The 15,880-nt window shown below is 40.2% G+C and overlaps 1 protein-coding gene across 5 annotated transcripts in view; it reads left to right on the top strand.

The window, feature by feature from the left end:
* The window catches only part of LOC121917764 (histamine N-methyltransferase-like), a 37,692-nt gene that overhangs the window by 12,197 nt on the left and 9,615 nt on the right, over nucleotides 1–15,880 (top strand). For all 5 annotated transcript variants that reach the window (XM_042443908.1, XM_042443901.1, XM_042443894.1 and 2 more), the window contains 3 exons: nucleotides 4,475–4,582; nucleotides 7,963–8,093; nucleotides 13,905–13,998. In XM_042443908.1, the coding sequence (XP_042299842.1) occupies nucleotides 4,475–4,582; nucleotides 7,963–8,093; nucleotides 13,905–13,998 (333 nt within the window). The remainder of the gene's footprint in view (nucleotides 1–4,474; nucleotides 4,583–7,962; nucleotides 8,094–13,904; nucleotides 13,999–15,880) is intronic.

Below are 15,880 nucleotides of genomic sequence, written 5' to 3'. Positions count from 1 at the left end.
TCAAGAGAAGTAATAGTGCCACTGTATTCTGCTTTGGTCAGGCCCCACCTAGAATATTGTGTCCAGTTCTGGGCGCCACAATTCAGAAAGGACATTGAGAAACTGGAGCGTGTCCAAAGGAGGGCGACAAAAATGGTGAAGGGTCTGGAAACCATGCCCTATGAGGAACGACTTAGGGAGCTGGGGATGTTTAGCCTGGAGAAAAGAAGGTTAAGAGGTGATATGATAGCCCTGTTTAAATATTTGAAAGGATGTCATATTGAAGAGGGAGCAAGCTTGTTTTCTGCTGCTCCAGAGAACAGGACCCGGAACAATGGATGCAAGCTGCAGGAAAAGAGATTCCACCTGAACATTAGGAGGAACTTCCTGACAGTAAGGGCTGTTCAACAGTGGAATGCACTCCCTCGGAGGGTGATAGAGTCTCCTTCCTTGGAGGTCTTTAAACAGAGACTGGATGGCCATCTGTCAGGGATGCTTTGATTTGGATTTCCTGCATGGCAGGGGGTTGGACTGGATGGCCCTAGTGGTCTCTTCCAACTCTACGATTCTATGATTCTATGATATAAATGAAGGTGCTATTGCTATTGCTATTTCTGTCAGTCATGGATGTCCAGGAACACGGTATTCTATCCACTGTGAATTCTGTCTTCAGATCAGTTTAATTGGTTTATCAGTGGCAGGTGTTGTTAAGACAAAGGGAACAGGTTGTAAGGAATGCTGCTGTCTGACTATAAATGGCTACAAATCCTAATACAATACCAATAGAGACCAGGGAGGGGGAAGACATTTTTTAAAATTATAACCCCAGATAGTGTGGGCCATGGCCACATGGTTGGAGGATTATATATAATGCAAAAAAGCAATTTCCCCCAAACTGTGTGAGAATGTCTTATTGTCAGTTCATGAAGGGAACATTGTTGGTTCATACCTCTTATCTTGTTCATGCTGCCAATTCCTCCACCCCATCACAAAAGACATTCACTATGCTATAAAATAGCAAATGTTCTATAAACGATCAATTTCCTTGAAAAGTTTAATTGGAAACTTAATGGTGAACATAGTGATAGCCCTTTTAAGGTAATTGTATTGAAGACTTTAAATAATTCCTATACTTTAAAATTGAAAGTTGTTGATAATTCAGGCTACTACATTTCTTGCTCTAAAATGCCCCAAAGCACTATGTTTGCAGTAGAAACAACTAAGTGAACTCAATTAAGGTTGTAGATTAAACTGCAGAACAAAACAGTTTGGGTGAAGGGGTAACTCTAAAATAACGAAAGGATGGTAAGCTATTTATTTGTGAAAGGGTGAAAAATACAGCTCAGCATAGGAAATGTGAAATGCTTTTTCTTTCAATCTGGAGGACCAAGACAGGCTATATATATATATATATATATATATATATATATGGTTTATTCTGAAGTTATGGAGAGAAAAAAATAACATTAAAATGTATTCCTCATACAACAAAAATATTAATTGCCAATTTCACAGGATTAGATTTGACTGTATCTTAGTTTGGACAAGTATTGGTATGTCGATATAGAAAAAACTTTGTCAATAGACCAAAATAGACCTGATATTATCTGATATTCAATTTGCTTCCAACAAGGTACCTGAATAGACACAACCAAAAAACAAAACAGGTGTGTATCACATTTGATATAAGGGAAACGTGTACAGGTACAAGGAATTATTTCAAAATGTTTTGAAGTAATATCCTAGTCTTTTCCCGGATCTCATCCATTCTGAATGGGAAGCTGGTGGCATAAGTTCCATCTTAAGAAATCATTTTGTCCCAGGGGTACAGATAGCTTGCACTCAAAACACAACAGTATCACATCATGTTGTGTAGGTCTGCTATATAAATAGTAGATGATGAAACTCAGAAAACAAGAGGTACAATCCTGATTTAGTGCTAAAATACATGGATCCAAATACAGAGTTCAAAGAGTTAGGAACTTTTAAGGTGAATGAAGGCATCGTTTTTGGTTTCTACCACATTTATATTGTTTTAGTTTCAGATTATTTCAAGTAAACATGAAGAATTTTATGACTGTTGGTGAAGTCTTATAAATATTAAACTGAAATAGCACTCTCATCCGCTCCTCACAGCAAGAGGTTTAAGAGCTGTTCATTGCAGCTTATCATTGACAGCTGACAGTGGTACCACAAGAGAAACAGGGATCCACCCATTCTCAAGACCAAATGGAACAAGTGCAACCCTCATAGATAATGAGCATCAGGTCACATAATGCAAACGGAGTGTCTGGCAATATAACACTATGTAGCCACCACTATCAGAAGGTTCCTCTTAATTGAAGCATACTTGATGACTATAAATCAACAGATAGGTATGAAAGAGTTTCATATGCCATAGGATACACCACATTGCCCCATAGCTAGTAAAGGTTTCACATCGTACAGATACAGTGGTATTACATGATGATCATGTCTTGATTAGATTTAGGCAGAAAAAAGCATCCCTGATGAAACTATTGTTCGCTCTGTATGCTGCCTTTGTCTGCTTTAAGATTGATTTCTGTCCTAACCAAGTGTCTTCTTTTTGCTTGCTTTGTCTCTTTTGATCAGAAATATATATTCTTTAAAAAATAAATAAATCCAAGGCTTCCATTACCTATCATTTCAGCTTGCTTTCTCACTGAAATCACTTCACTGCTGAAGATCATTTTGCTCACTTTTTGATTACCGAATCATTTTGTTTGCTAAAAATCACTTTGTGAAGTTGCTAGCTGAAATTACTTCATTACAGCCCTTGAGGCTTTCCTAGAGTCCTTTCTGCAGAACAACAGCCCATTTTTGTTAACCAAGGTCCAAAATACACTGCAGAAATAATCCAGTTTGAGGCTGCTTTAACTTCCCTGGCTCAATGCTAGGGAATTCTGGGAAGTGTAGTGTTTGTGAGACATTTAGCCTTCTCTGTCAGAGAGCTCTGGTGTCACAATAAACTACACTTAGGATTCCCTAGCACACTGAGCCAGGGCAGTTAAAGAGGGCTCAAACTGGATTGTTTCTACAGTGTGATTTGGACCCAAGTTCCCATTTATGTTGGAGAAGAGAGGTCCACACTTTTCCTCTGCCCAAGTTGTCTTTCTTTAAAGCCACTGGCAGAGTTTTCCATACTATAATTTCATCTTTGTCAAGCACCCAAAGGGATCTAATAAAGGCACATTTCAGGCCTTCCTTTGTCTTCTCAGGGTCATTTCCTTATACATGGTAGTCTTCGTCACTGTTAACCACTTTTCTATAGTGTAGCGTATGAGCATTAGGAAGGATTAGCTCTCCTTGAAGGATGTTTGGAAACTTCAACTGGTCCAAAGAATTGCAGCCAGACTATTAACTTGGATTGGTCACAGAGACCAGTCCTATGTGACAACAGCTCCACTAGCTGGCAGTATGATTCAAGGCAGAATTCAGAGTTATGGCTATGACCTATAAGGCCCTATTGAGCTTAGTTTCAGACTATCTAAAGAATTATGTCATCCTATATGAACCCATGGCCCTTCTCTCAGTCCTGCTACATAGACATTTATTTTAGGAAAGTAAGGGAGAACATTCTGGATGATTGGTCCCAGGCTCAGGAAATCCCCACCTGGGGGGAGAGATTGACTACCTTATTGTCCTTCTGCTGATGACCTTTCAAATTTCAAAAGGCAAGAGCTTTGCTTAGTGGGTGGTTAATCTTTGCTTCTTAATGGATAATTTTCATTTTTGTTAAAACTATAGATATGCTAACTGAGTTTTTAAAAATGACTTTTAGTATATTTTTATCTACTTTTTTTTACTTTTATTGCTTTGTATTTCATAATTTTGTATTTTGAATTTTAGCTGTAAGGAAAACAGAGAAACAATTATAACTTAAAAAAAGGGGGAGCCAAGGAAATAAGCATATTTCTGGATGTAGTTCCTTGCTGGAATGAAATGTGCACATCACTCTTGCATAATGATGCCTATTTGGACATGACATCCTATATAATCCCCATGCATACATACATATATGCTGCAGCCTTTTGGCTAAGATCAAATGAAAGAAGCACCTTCCTAACTTCACTGCAATGCAGCAGGAAATGTGCACCTGCAGCCATTCTTCTTGATTACTAATCATTTTTGATATCTTTTGCATTACCTGTACTTTCAGCAGGGCTGCCACGTGTTTCATCTGCCTGGTTATGCAAGCATTATAGCAAGTGGTCAGCCATGACAGATCATGGGCAAATTCCTAGTCAATAGTGGGATGTGACATGGTTCTTATGTAGCTTTACCATTCACTCATATGTCATATATTATTTGTAAAATCACAGAATTATAGAGCTGGAAGAGACTGTAGGAGTCATCTGGTCCACCTACTTGCATGCAGGAATAAGCTGTTGTCATCTAAAATAGATTAATGGTTATATACATCTATCTGTCTAAGCAGCTTTCTCATCACTTCTTTCTCTTATTTGTGTTCCAGGAGAAATTGATCTTCAAATTCTAACAAAGGTACAGGTTAATTATCCTGGCGCTGTCATTCATAATGATGTAATAGAACCAAGTGCTGAACAAATAACATGCTACCAAGGTATAGTTAACTCTGCATCTTATTTCTTTCTGTAGTTTCTGGTGTTTTAAAACTAAGTAGAAGTCAAAGCACTTGTCCTTTATCAAAGGGCTGTCCTACAAAGATATAGTAGCATAATGTTATTAAGGAACACTCATTTGTGACAGTTCCATTGCAAAGAAATGTGGCAGGGGAGAGCAACCCATAATAAAGCATTACCCCTGCAACTTTGACATTGCCAGAAATGCCAACAAAAGAGCCAAATAAAACTGAAAGTGCCCAGAAGTCTACATCAGGTTTTGAAAAATAGGTATACTTCTATGTCAAATGTTGCAGGGGTTCCCTGCAACCTATTTAAAAGCTGAATTGATACTCCTAAAGGAGCTTGCAAAGGGGCAGTCAGAAAAATCCTCAAGATCTTAGAAAAAGACCCCATGGCTAGAGCCTGGAATGTAGCATAGCTATCCTATGGTTCTCATCATGGCAGTGACCCAGAAGAGTTCAATCCCTTCTGAAGTAAAGCAGTATTCTCTGAAGATGCCAGCCACAGATGCTGGCAAAACGTCAGGAAGAAATTCTTCTAGAACATGGCTGCACAGCCCGAAAAACCCACAAAAATCCTGTAGGGGCTAATTCTTTGGGTGTATTTAAACTGTAGAAATAATTCAGTTTGACACTACTTTAAGTGTTGTAGCTCCATTCTATGGAATCCTGGGATTTGTAATTTTACAGGGTCTTTAGCCTTCTTTGCCAAAGAGTGCTGGTGCCTCACAAAACTACAAAGTCCAGGATTCTTTTTAAGGATGGCAGTTAAAGTGGTGTTAGACTGCATTATTTCTAAAGCAGAGATGCACATTCACTCCTTCCTCCCTCCCTTTCTTCTCATTACTTGGACTCAGGATGATTTTCAAAACAATAATGACAATACAGATTATAATCTTTACAGATACAGAGCTTCCTACATGCATATAAACACACATATGCAATCACAACACAGTATTTATTGTGTCATTCTGATAAAATAACATATCTATTTTGCATGCATGTTCATAATGGGATGTGGTGATTGACTGTATACATGAGGCAAAGAAGAGACATTTCCATGTAAGAAAATCGTTCTATGTGAAATGGGCTTGTGATATACTGTCTTCAGGGCTTTCAAAACCTCCTTGATAGTTAACCCACTTCTGCCTTTTTGACATAGAGAAGCCACACTGACAGGCATTAGCTTTCTTTTCCTACTCTTCATTTTCCTGATGTCTCCTTGCAGACTGTCTAGCGATTAAATAGAAGCAGACTGAGCCAGATTATTTTCAATGATGATATGGATTACTGCTGAATGATGTCTGAGTTTAAAATAGCAAATTAGATTTGAACTGTGGTCATAGAGGCTAGAGACTGATAAATGGAAGAAGACTGAGTAACAGCTGCAGCATTCAGAAGTGGTTGCCTATGTCCAATAGGGAAAGCAAAGATAAGCACACTTGGAACATTTCTCATCTTATTTCACCCAGATGTATCCTAATCGGAGCACTGAGGAAAGTAACACTTTGATTAATTCTGTTAAGTTGGTGCTATAACAAAGCACAGGCTTCTGAATGCTTTGTGCATACAAAGTTCTTAGAGCTACCAAAGGACTTGATGTGTCTCAGACAGTGAAGTCACCGCTGAAATAGGATTAAAGTAACAATGATAGAGGGGCTTCTTTCTCTCTCTCCAAATACTTTCTGCACAAAAAGACAGCAACATCACTAAAACAGTATTCAGCAAGGCACTTCGGGTAGCGGAGGCAGTGAGTATTGTCTGTCAACTTGGTAATGGGGGAGAGAAGCATTGGAATGGGGGGGCTGCCTTCAGAAGGCTTCAAAATGGAGACACACTGAGCTTAGGTAATAGGCATAGGATTGCCAGTTTATGTAGGATCATCCCAGGTTTTTGGGCCAAAATCTGAGACCTAAGGATAGCCCCTGATGATGTCATTAAATGTTATTCATTAAATACAAACCACAGTTTATCACAGTTTGTCATTCAAACACACACATACACAGAGTTTCCTCTCTGGAAATTAAGACAGCAATAGTAGCTAAAGAAACTATTCTCAGATCAAGATGAAATGAGGGGAATATTCCTTCTCACTTGCTTAGGAAGATGGGATAAGGAACATTCACTGTAGGCTACTTGCTTCTAACCAGAAGGTACAGTGCGCCCGCGCCATACGCGGGCACGCCATACGTTGCGCCCCACATGCGCCCTCGCCGCCGCGCCGCCGCGCACGAGCCCCATTGTTTCCAATGGGGCTTGAGCATAGGTGGAATTCGCCTTACGTGGAGGGATCCGGAACAGATCCCCCGCGTAAGGCGAGGACGGACTGTATATGCAGAGCAGAGCAGAGGGTGAGCCCTGGTGTTACAAGAACTGGATGGAAAGGAGGCAGCCAGGTAAACCCATAGACCCCTCTGGACAGTATTCAAAAATTGCAGCAACATATCAATTAGGCCTTGAAAACTGTAGCAAGCTGCTGGTCTCTAATTAAGACCTGGAACAGACGGTATTTTGCATCATCCTTGCAGCGAACTGGGGCTAGATGAGGCTGCACATTTACATGTCCAGCAGCCCTAGTTCACGAGGAGGCCGCCATCATTCCTCGCCCCCATCTACATGGGTGGCGCCATGATGGCGTGAGCATGGTGCAACACCCAAACTGCACTGGCTGGAAGTGATGTGATCGGGGGCGCCAATTGTGCTCCTTCGAGGAAGCTGCTTTTGGCAGCTCCTTTTTGCTCCCAAAAGGGAGCGCATCATTGCCTTCCATTTGGTTGCTGTGACAATGATGTGGGGCAAAAATGGGCGGCACGGAGCTGTTCGTCTGTCGAGTCCCTAAGTCTACATTTTAACCACTTTAAGATATTTATTCTATCTTACTGATCAAATGCTATCTGGAACCGTTCGTCTGTCGAGTCCCTAAGTCTACATTTTAACCACCTTAAGATATTTATTCTATCTTACTGATCAAATGCTATCTTCCTTCTGTTTACTTTAAATCTGAAAGGGGCATCCAAAATCCAATTTGTAGATATAAAAAACAAAGAAACAAACATATTTTTTCACATGCTGAACTCATGTAAAGACATTGGAGAAAGTGGAAATGGAAACAGATTCTGAATGTCATAAGACCTGTGCAGAAAAAAATGCCCTTACTTCTTTCACATCTTGGTATGCTCCATAAAAGTGAGTGAATCTGCTAAGAATGAAAAGAAACAGCTGGCAGCTCAGGATTAGTCTCACCACTGACACCAATGTCATATTTTTAAAATATATGGCTTTCAGCTACTTGAAAATTTGATATGGAAATTTATTCCATATTTGCAGTCAAGATAAACTGTGAAACTATCATATTTTAGAACGTGTTGCAAAGACATCAAGCCTTGAGAACATAAAGTTTACTTGGCACAAGGAGACTTCACTGGAATACGAAGGTCGAATGAAGGCAAGCAAAGAGATGAAGAAGTGGCATTTCATTCACATGATCCAGGTAAGAGGATGAATAGTGTATTGCCACTGAGCTGTTGTTGGGACATTGCATTCATGTATTACTTTTCATGTATTATATAGTACTTTAGCGTCATAGTCCTGCTATAAACCCATGTATTTTATGATGTTTATTTGCAAAATAATTTTCTGTATATACATCTCTCTCTCTCTCTCTCTGCTTGTTTGCATTTTCCCTTTTTTTGTAAATAAAAAAGTCAGACATATAAAATGCAAAGGGTAGACAAATGCAAGTGGTATCTAACAGCCCAATAAAAAAGTGGGTTTTCAGACACATAAAACTGGTTGTTGTTATTATTATTATTATTATTAAACTTTATTTCTATAGCGCTGTAATTATACACAGCGCTGTACAAAGTTGGTAAAATTAGGAGTAGATAAAAGCCTGCCCAAGGCGTACATTCTAAGATAATAACAATTAAAAGAGGAATAGATAAAATTACCATCTAGAAAGGAAAAAACAGATTAAAAACATCAAATATCAAACAAATCACATCACATCAACTATTGTCAGACAGCCAGATAACAATCACAAATTCCCTGAGAACGCTTCCCTAAACAATATGGTTTTCAGCTCTGTCTTAAAGCTGGTTAGGGAAGTGATGAGCCGTGCATGCGGAGGAAGAAGGTTCCAGGAATGAGGGGCAGCTAGGGAGAAGGGACGGATCCGGGATGGGGCAGAGAAGATCCTGGGCTGAGAGAGGAGATTTTGGCTACCAGAGCGGAGAGTGCGAGTAGGGATGTAGGAAGAGAGAAGATCAGTTAAATAAAGAGGGGCCAGCCCATGCAGAGCTTTGAAGGTCAGTAACAAAAGTTTGTACCTGATGCGGAAAGGAAGAGGGAGCCAGTGAAGGGAAGACAACAGAGGGGAGACATGATCATAACGGCGAGCGAGTGAAATAATACGTGCAGCTGAATGCTGAACAGAAATTAATGGGTGGAGGTGAGAGAGAGGAAGCCCTGCCAGGAGGAGGTTACAGTAGTCTAGTCGTGAGACCACTAAGGCATGGACAAGTGTTTTTGCGGTAGAAGCTGAGAGATATGGACGGATTTTGGCGATATTATAGAGAAAAAATCTACAGACTTTGGCTGTAGTCTGAATCTGTGGGATAAATGACAAAGAGGAGTCAAAGATGAAACCGAGACTACGGGCTTCCTGGACCGGCTGGATAGAAATGTTATTGACAGAAATAGAAAAGGAGTAGTGAAGGGTGGGCTTAGGAGGGAAAACAAGAAGCTCGGTCTTGGACATATTGAGCTTCAGACGCCGATGGTACATCCAGTGGGAGACAGCTGTTAAACAGGATGACACTTGCTGCTCTAGCTCTGGTGAAAGGTTAGGGGTGGAAATGTACAGTTGGGTATCATCGGCGTAAAGATGGTAAGAGAAACCAAAAGAACTGATAAGTTTGCCAAGGGAGAGTGTGTAAAGAGAGAACAGAAGGGGACCCAAAACAGAGCCCTGAGGAACTCCAACAGATAAGGGGACAGAAGACGAGGTCTGACCACCCGAGACCACTGAAAAAGATCGATCTGACAAGTAAGATGTGAACCAATCGAGAACAAGGCCCGAGAAACCAAGGTCAGCGAGTACATCTATTAGGAGACAGTGGTCCACGGTGTCGAAGGCCGCAGACAGATCGAGTAGGACAAGGATAGAATAGAGGCCATTCGCCTTGGCCCGCAAAAGATCATTTGAGATCTTAGTAAGGGCCGTCTCTGTGGAGTGCCGTGGGCGAAAACCAGACTGGAAGGGGTCCAGAATGGAGTTGGTTTCAAGAAACTCAAGACAGCGTGAATAGACGACTCGTTCCAACACCTTAGAGAGAAAAGGAAGAAGAGAGATTGGGCGATAGCTAGCCAAGGAAGAGGGGTCAAGAGAGGGTTTTTTCAGGATAGGGGAAACTAAGGCATGTTTGAAGACTGAGGGGAAGGAACCCGAAGAGAGAGAGAGATTAAAGATATAGAGGAGGGAGGGTAACAAAGAGGGGGCTATAGAGATTAGAAGACGAGAAGGAAGTGGGTCAAGAGAACAGGTGGTAGGTTTGGATGAGTTCAGCAGCGAAGAGAGTTCTTCCAAAGAAACAGGGGGAAACACAGAGAGTTTATTAGTAGGAGGGGAGAGGAGATTAATGGTAGGGGCCAAATCATGAGGGGTTAACTCAGAACGAATGGTAGTGATCTTTGTAATGAAGTAATTGGCGAAGTCGGAGGGAGAAAATAATGGAGAGACGGAGGGAGGAGAGGGTTGTTGTTGTTGTTCTGTGCCTTCAAGCCATTTCCAACTTATGGCAACCCTAAGGTGTACCTGTCATGGAGTTCTCTTGGTGAAATTTGTTCAGAAGAGGTTTGCTTTTGCTTTCCTCTGAAGCTGAGACAGATTTGTGCCATACTGTGTCAGCAATGCCCTTCAAAACTCCACATTGGGCAAACAGGCCAGTCCCTGCACCAGATGATAAAAAGAATCATAGAATCACAGAGTTGGAAGAGACCACAAAGGCCATCCAGTCCAACCCCCTGCCCTGTAGGAAATCTCAATCAAAGCATCCCCGACAGATGGCCATCCAGCCTCTGTTTAAAAACCTCTAAGGAAGGAGATTCCACTACACTCCGAGGGAGTTTGTTCCACTGTCGAACAGCTCTTACTGTCAGCAAGTTCCTCCTAATGTTCAGTTGGAATCTCTTTTCCTGCAGTTTGCATCCATTTTTCCGTGTTCTAGTCTCTGGAGCAGCAGAAAACAAGCTTGTTCCCTCCTCAATGTGATACCCCTTCAACTATTTAAACAGGGCTATCATATCACCTCTTAATCTTCTTTTCGCCAGGCTAAACATCCCCAGCTCCCTAAGTCGTTCCTCATAGGGCATGGTTTCCAGACCCTTCACCATTTTAGTTGCCCTCCTTTGAACACGCTCCAGTTTTTCAATGTCCTTTTTGAATTGTGGTGCCCAGAACTGGACACAATATTCCAGGTGAGGCATGACCAAAGCAGAATAGAGTGGCACTATTACTTCTCTTGATCTAGACACTATACTTTTATTGATGCAGCATAAAATTGCATTGGCCTTTTTAGCTGACGCATCGCACTGTTGAGTCATGTTCAACTTGTGGTCTACGTGGACTCCTAGATCCCTTTCACATGTAGTCTCGTTCAGCCAGGTGTCCCCCATCCTATATCTTTGCATTTTATTTTTCTGCCCTAAGTGCAGCACCTTACATTTCTCCGTGTTGAAATTCATTTTGTTAGCTTTAGCCCAGCTTTCAAGTCTATTCAGGTCATTTTGAATTTTGATCATGTCTTCTGGAGTATTAGCTATTCCTCCTAATTTGGTGTCATCTGCAGACATAAATGAGACATTAGAAATGGGAATACACAAAAACCAGTGACAGAATATTTCAGTCCCCCTGGGCATTCCATCTCAGACCTCAAAACAGCAGTCCTTGAACAAAAGAACTACAAAGGTAGATTGGAAAGAGAAACAGCAGAATTGGAGTTCATCTACAAACCACTGTCCCTCAGCAATGGGTTGAAGAAAGACAATGGTTTCCTGGCTCACTACACACACTTCAACACTATCTGACCACATCCTCCTGGGGGTGCCCTACATTCATCTTTTCTCTTCACTACAGACTAGTCCCGTTGCAAAAGTGAATCTGCCAGTTCATCTCCATGCAAAAAGACTAGTTTTCAATGCCTTTGTGCACTAACAACCATAGTTAAACCCGGATCTGCAACTTCATTTCCGTACACAAAGGATTTGTCATTTGAATTAACATCCTCACATACCAATGGCATATATATGTTTGTGACTGGCTTCCACTCCACCAAATGCATCTGAGGAAATAGACTGAAGTCTATGAAAGATTATGCTGCCAACTTCTTTCTGTCAGTTAGTCTCAAAGGTGCTACAAGATCTCTCTACATACTGATTCTACAGACCAACATGGCTATATCTTATGTGGAGAGTCTTTCCCCCCATTCTAGTAGTTTTCCAGGGGCATAAAGGCCTACAAGGGGAGGAAGCTTTGAAAATTCCAAACCCACTCTCTTCCTCCAGTACCAGAGGAATTCAACTGATCACAAGTTTTTTCCAACTGTCTTTAAAATGCCACAAGACTCTCTTGCTCATTTTCATTTGAATGTGTGAAACTGCTGTCCTGGGTCAGCTACCCAGTTTACTCTATCATATTAAGCTGGCATGTAATAATGGGGAAACTCTTTCAGAGTCAACACACACATTCCTTTGTTGTTATTTCTGTTTACTTTATGATTTTTTTTTCTGGAAGACATTTTTTTACAAAAATTACTTAGGGTCATACTGCAAAGTACATGACACTGAATAGCTTTCACTCTATTTGCGCTGGAATTTCTGTCATATTCCTCTGAGCTACAGCACTAGAGCTGTCTAAGCAGAGAAATTCCAAGCATTCCACTAGACTACAAATTCCAAAATTTCACAGTATGGAGCCATGACAGTTAAAGTCATATGAAACTGATATAACTGTGCAGTGCAGATTAACCCTATGTGAACTATGGATGGGGAACTGAAATGACTTGAGAAACCAGGTGCTTTACCTTCACTAATAGGCCTCCATGGAATGACCTGCAGGGTTGTGGCCATATCATCAGATGTTGTTGTTGTTGTTGTTATGGTTATGCTTTATTTATATAGCGCTATAGATGTTGAGACAATGTATTGGGTGGAGCTCCTCTTTCTAGTCCTTCAGTCAAAGATCCAATGTTACCCTTTCTCTTACTCTTTATCCTATTTGACACTAGCTGAGACCACAGCCAGCTTCTTCAGTCATTTTTACCACAGAGGGAAATAGGAGGAACAGCAAAGCTAGGAAGGAAATCTTTTCTGTCTTAAACCACATATTGGAATTAGTGAGGATTTCCTTCATGCTACCTTCTAGGAGTGCGGTTTCAGTCAGGGGCTTGTCTGGAAACCTCTTCTAGAGAAAACCCTCTTACTTCCCATCAAAATGTTTCTTCCAGTCACTGGCTGTATGAATCCATCAGCCTAACAGACCAGGTAAGTGTTATTTTTGGAATGAAAAAAATCCATGCCAGCTCTTAAAAACTGTGGACATTTTAAAGGAATCAGAGAGCCAACATGGTTTACTACAACTCAGGAGACCAGGGTTCAAATCCATATTCAACCATAGAACCCCACTGGGTGCCCTTGGGCAAATCACACTCTCTCAGCTTCAGAAGAAAACAAGGAAAACCCCCTGGACAAATCTTTCCAAGAAGACTCCATGACAGGTTTGCCTTGGGTTGCTGTTAGTTGTGAATGAATTAATAGCTACACAACAGCAACCATAGGAATCAGGGACAGCACCTTATACCATGTATACTACTTTTGGAAGTAGTAATGGTAAAACTGTGCATACCTGAAGCCCATTGGCCATTGTCACTAGAATAGCCCCATTGACCTAATTTTTGATTGGTGTATCAACACTTTTGTAAACCTCATCAATACAATGGCTCTATTCCAGTTGAGACAAATAATTAGATTCAAGTTAGTACCTGCTACATTGCCTTAGCTGTCTTGAGTGGGTTGACAGATTAGAAAACATTCATACTATTGAAGAAGAATGTGTGCAAACTTTGCTGTAGAAAGATAAATGGAAGTCTGTCATTTGCATTATCTGGTGCACCTGGATGAAGCATGGGTAAAGAGATTTTCCAGTTTGTATGTATTTGAATTATTTCTCTCTTACAAAAATTTAGAAAACACACAGAGATATTGTTTGCACACCCAGTTTACATTAAAATATTCTTATTTCTAGATGCTGTATTATGTAAAAGACATCCCAGCTACAATTGAATTCTTTCACAGCCTCTTAGAACCTGGAGCAAAACTCCTCATTATCCTTGTTTCAGGTAATGATGACTACAAACTACATATTTATGCTGTGCAGGGGGTGAGAGTTTGGACATGCATGAGCTTCTGATTGACTGTGAATGGGTCTGTTCCCATTATAGGTCACTATTCCGATTTAATATATATCTTAACTATTTATGTACTCCTCTTCCAATCTTCTACACAATATGTATCTCACAACTGAAGAATATATATTTTTGTCATCAGTTAAAAACTGGATACTAATTTTCAATCTAGAAGAGATCCTCAAAGGAACATATACATTAATATCATACATAATACTTTGAATAACAATTCAAAGTATTGGTTACGACCTATGAAGCCCTATATGTCTCAGGTCCAGGCTATCTAGCAGATCATATCTCTCTGTATGAGTCAACCTGGGTTCTGAGATCATCAGTAGAGGCTGTTCTTTCAGTCCCACCACCATTGCAAGCATGGTTGGTGGGGACAGGAGAGAGGGCCTTCTCAGTGGTTGCCCCTTGACTCTGGAACTCCCTTCACAGGAAGGCCTGAATGATCCCATTCTTGTTGTCCTACTGTTCACAGGCTAAAACCTTTTTATTCAGACAGGCTTTTACAACAGAGAGTTTTTTTAAGTGGGTTCTGTACTAACTGAATGGTTTTGAGAGCCTTTTATCAATTGCATTTTATTCTTTTAATGTGTGATGTAATAATGTAATAGTTTAATTCTAGTTTAACACTCACTTTTTGTTTGCTTTTAATTGTATTGTTCTTTTAAATTGCGGGTTCATCTTGAGTTCTAATTTTTTGGGAAAATGGGCTACAAATCCATATAACAACAACAATAACAACAATAGTAACTAATCACAATGAAGAAATCTAATATTCAGAAATAAATCCCAAAGTTTCATGGAGTCAGCATCTCAGTAAATTGGTTTAAGCTTGCATTCTCATGGTGGTCCTTCAGACATAAGTACCTATTTCCATTCCAGCTGCAGAACTGAGTAAATGTGCAATGTGTACAGGGAATACCTTGGATCTGTACCTTGTAAAAATGGAAAGAATATTCAAAAATATTTTTAAAACAGTAAAAAAAATGTTTTTTGAATGTTGAAAACCCTCATAAAAAGAACTGGACTGATAGGTATCTTTGCGGTTCAGTCTGTGCAAATTATAAACATGGTTGCTTTGTGCATAAAACTACATTTTCTGTTCACAAAACAGCATTTTTTTTGCACGGAAAACAATATTTATGTGAAGAGATACCTTCTTCCTGTACAGAAAATGCCATGATTGGGGACTTGTTCTGTGCAAAATTCTCATGTGGTTGATTTGCACAGAAAACAGCATTTTTGAAGCTTTTTTTCTGTGCTGTTTCCTGGACAGAAAATGTTGTTTTAGGTACAAAACAACTATATGTGAATATTTCACAGTTGTGAATGGGATTGGTAACGTGTGGTTTTTGAAGCCTTTCTCACAGCAGGAAAAAAACTGATAAAAATTACTTGTGTCTTGGAAAATTGATGAAGAATTAATGAAGAATTAGTTCCCTTTTACTTTGGTCTACAGTATCCAAATCCAGTGTTGTCCGTCCAGCTATGTAGTTTGTATTAGCCTCAGAGCTATGTTACCCAAGTCAAAAGAACTACTTCCCAAGCCCCTGATTCAGAAGGCCATTATTTTAGAGAAAAGCAGGGAATAAATCCAATAAATAAATAAATAAAAGAAAATTCCTTGAACATTCTAGATGCATTCATTAAAGCTGACAGATTTTTCCACAAGGCTATACCCCACCATTTTGCTACATTCAAGACTGGAGATGAGGCTCCCAACAGACATGGGGTTAACAGAAATGGCTAAAAGTCAGGTTACTAATTCCTCCTTCTGGTCCCATAGGGAGAGGTGGGATATAAATAC

This window comes from Sceloporus undulatus, chromosome 1 (genome assembly GCF_019175285.1).
Source record: "Sceloporus undulatus isolate JIND9_A2432 ecotype Alabama chromosome 1, SceUnd_v1.1, whole genome shotgun sequence".
Classification (NCBI taxonomy): Eukaryota; Metazoa; Chordata; class Lepidosauria; order Squamata; family Phrynosomatidae; genus Sceloporus; species Sceloporus undulatus.
The sequence above is the reverse complement of the archived record's forward strand: the minus strand, read 5'-3'. Positions and strand labels throughout refer to the sequence as shown.